At 42.4% G+C, this 2,403-nt stretch overlaps 1 protein-coding gene across 1 annotated transcript; it reads left to right on the forward strand.

Annotated features, from left to right (window-relative positions):
• On the forward strand, positions 1-1,886 carry LOC111792752 (polyol transporter 5). The gene is made up of 3 exons (XM_023674327.2): positions 1-188; positions 257-603; positions 713-1,886. The coding sequence occupies exons 1-3, from the start codon at positions 74-76 to the stop codon at positions 1,796-1,798; spliced, it is 1,548 nt and encodes a 515-aa protein (XP_023530095.2). The 5' UTR covers positions 1-73; the 3' UTR covers positions 1,799-1,886.
• Positions 1,887-2,403: the final 517 nt, after the last annotated feature.

Below are 2,403 nucleotides of genomic sequence, written 5' to 3' on the forward strand. Positions count from 1 at the left end.
TTATGGTATGCTACTCTGATCGTTGTCTATATAAGAGACGCTCCCAACTCGAAAACATTATTCAATTCTCAATATGGGATACCACATAGATGAAGCTTCTTCAGCAATTCCCAAGAAGCCCAAAAGAAACAAATATGCTTTCATGTGTGCAATTTTGGCTTCCATGGCTTCCATTTTACTCGGCTATGGTTAGAATTTATTTTATTTAATTTTCTTCTTTTTTTCATGATTTTAATTTGGGGTTTTTCTCAAACAGACGTTGGTGTAATGAGTGGAGCTGCAATTTTTATCAAACGAGACTTCGGAATCTCCTACGTCCAGCAGGAAGTTATGACCGGCGTCATCAACCTCTACTCCCTCATCGGCGCCGCCGCCGCTGGCAGAACCTCCGACTGGATCGGCCGCCGCTACACCATGGTCCTCGCCGGTATCATCTTCTTCATCGGTGCCATTCTCATGGGCTTCGCCACCAACTACGCCTTCCTCATGTTCGGCCGTTTCATCGCCGGTCTCGGCGTTGGCTACGCCCTCATGATCTCTCCCGTCTACACTGCCGAAGTCTCTCCCGCCTCCTCTCGCGGCTTCCTCACCTCATTCCCCGAGGTTAGTATGGGATTACAACTATATAAAATATATTAAATAGCTAATTTTATATCTTAAATCAAATTTCATATATTATCAGCTAATTCTTAATTTTCTTAATTATGGTAAGGTGTTTATAAATTTTGGGTTACTTCTCGGATACATCTCGAATTTCGCTTTCGCAAAGTTTCCACTTCATCTCGGATGGCGATTCATGCTCGGAATCGGTGCATTCCCCTCGGTATTTCTAGCCGTAGTCGTTTTAATGATGCCGGAATCGCCACGTTGGCTAGTAATGCAAGGCCAAGTTGGAAAAGCCAAAAAAGTCCTCGACAAAACATCGGATTCCGTTGAAGAGGCTCAACAGAGACTCGCCGACATCAAGGAAGCCGCCGGGATACCCATCACCTGCACCGACGACGTCGTTCAAGTCCCAAAGCGGAGTAGCCACGGCAAGGATGTTTGGAAAGACCTCTTCCTCCACCCGACACCCTCCGTCCGCCACATTATAATAGCCGCCGTTGGACTCCATTTCTTCCAGCAAGCATCCGGCGTGGACTCCGTTGTTCTCTACAGCCCCACCATCTTCGAGAAGGCCGGAATCAAATCCGACAGAGAAAAGCTACTCGCGACGGTGGCCGTTGGATTCACCAAGACCGTCTTTATCTTAGTCGCTACTTTTCTACTCGACCGTGTAGGACGGCGGCCGTTGCTCCTCAGCAGCGTCGCTGGGAAGATAATATCGCTCCTGCTGCTGGGAATGGGGCTCACGATAATTCAACACCATGCTCACGTGAGACTCACGTGGGCAGTTGGGTTGTGTATTGCCACAGTGTTGTCCGACATGGCGTTTTTCTCCATCGGAATGGGCCCCATCGCGTGGGTTTACAGCTCGGAGATTTTCCCGTTGAAGCTACGCGCCCAAGGGGCGAGTATAGGAGTGATAGTGAACAGAATGACAAGTGGGGTAGTTACAATGACGTTTTTGTCCCTGTCCAACGCGATTACGATTGGTGGGGCGTTTTTTCTGTACGCCGGGATTGCAGCGATTTCTTGGGTGTTTTTCTACGTTGTGTTTCCTGAGACGCAAGGGAGGACCCTCGAGGACATAGAGGGACTTTTCGGTAATTTACTTTGGAGATTTTCTAAACAGAGGAAAATAGAGAGAAACGACGTCGTAAATCAAGTTCAATTAGGGACAAATGGGGAAGTTTAGAAAGCAGGCTGTATTGATTTATGCTCAACCCTATGACTTAATTATGTGTTATTATAATTAATAATATTTTCATCCAAATTAATATTTAGCTTAAATTGGTATTTAATCATTTTTTAATTTTAATTAATTAAAACTTGTAAAATATATTACTGAGTGTTAAAAAATCTAATTAAATTTATCCTAATACAAAAAATAATTTAATTCGGATTGAGATTCTATAACTAATCTTACGGTTGGAATGTTATATGCTTGGTTGGATTGTTTGATACATGTTACATCATGATACGATTCTTGTATTTAGGCTAGTCATGACTTTTAAAAATGTATATGTGATAACCATATAATTGATGTCGATGTTTCTATAAAAAAGATGCCAGCATGTTTATGGTCATCGTACAAATGATGAAACGTGTTCGATAAAGAATGATTACTATGATATATCATTAATTAAATTTTTTGTTTTCCACTTGTGAGTCCTCGTGTATGTGTGTGATTCATATAAATACAAAAAATGATATATTTACGTTCTTGTTCTTTTGTAATCTTCAAAGGTCTCTACTTATGAAAGTGGTATACAGGACCTAGAGATTACGAAAGTGGGATGA

Source organism: Cucurbita pepo, chromosome 4 (assembly GCF_057944985.1).
Source record: "Cucurbita pepo subsp. pepo isolate OVF chromosome 4, ASM5794498v1, whole genome shotgun sequence".
In the NCBI taxonomy this organism is placed as follows: domain Eukaryota; kingdom Viridiplantae; phylum Streptophyta; class Magnoliopsida; order Cucurbitales; family Cucurbitaceae; genus Cucurbita; species Cucurbita pepo.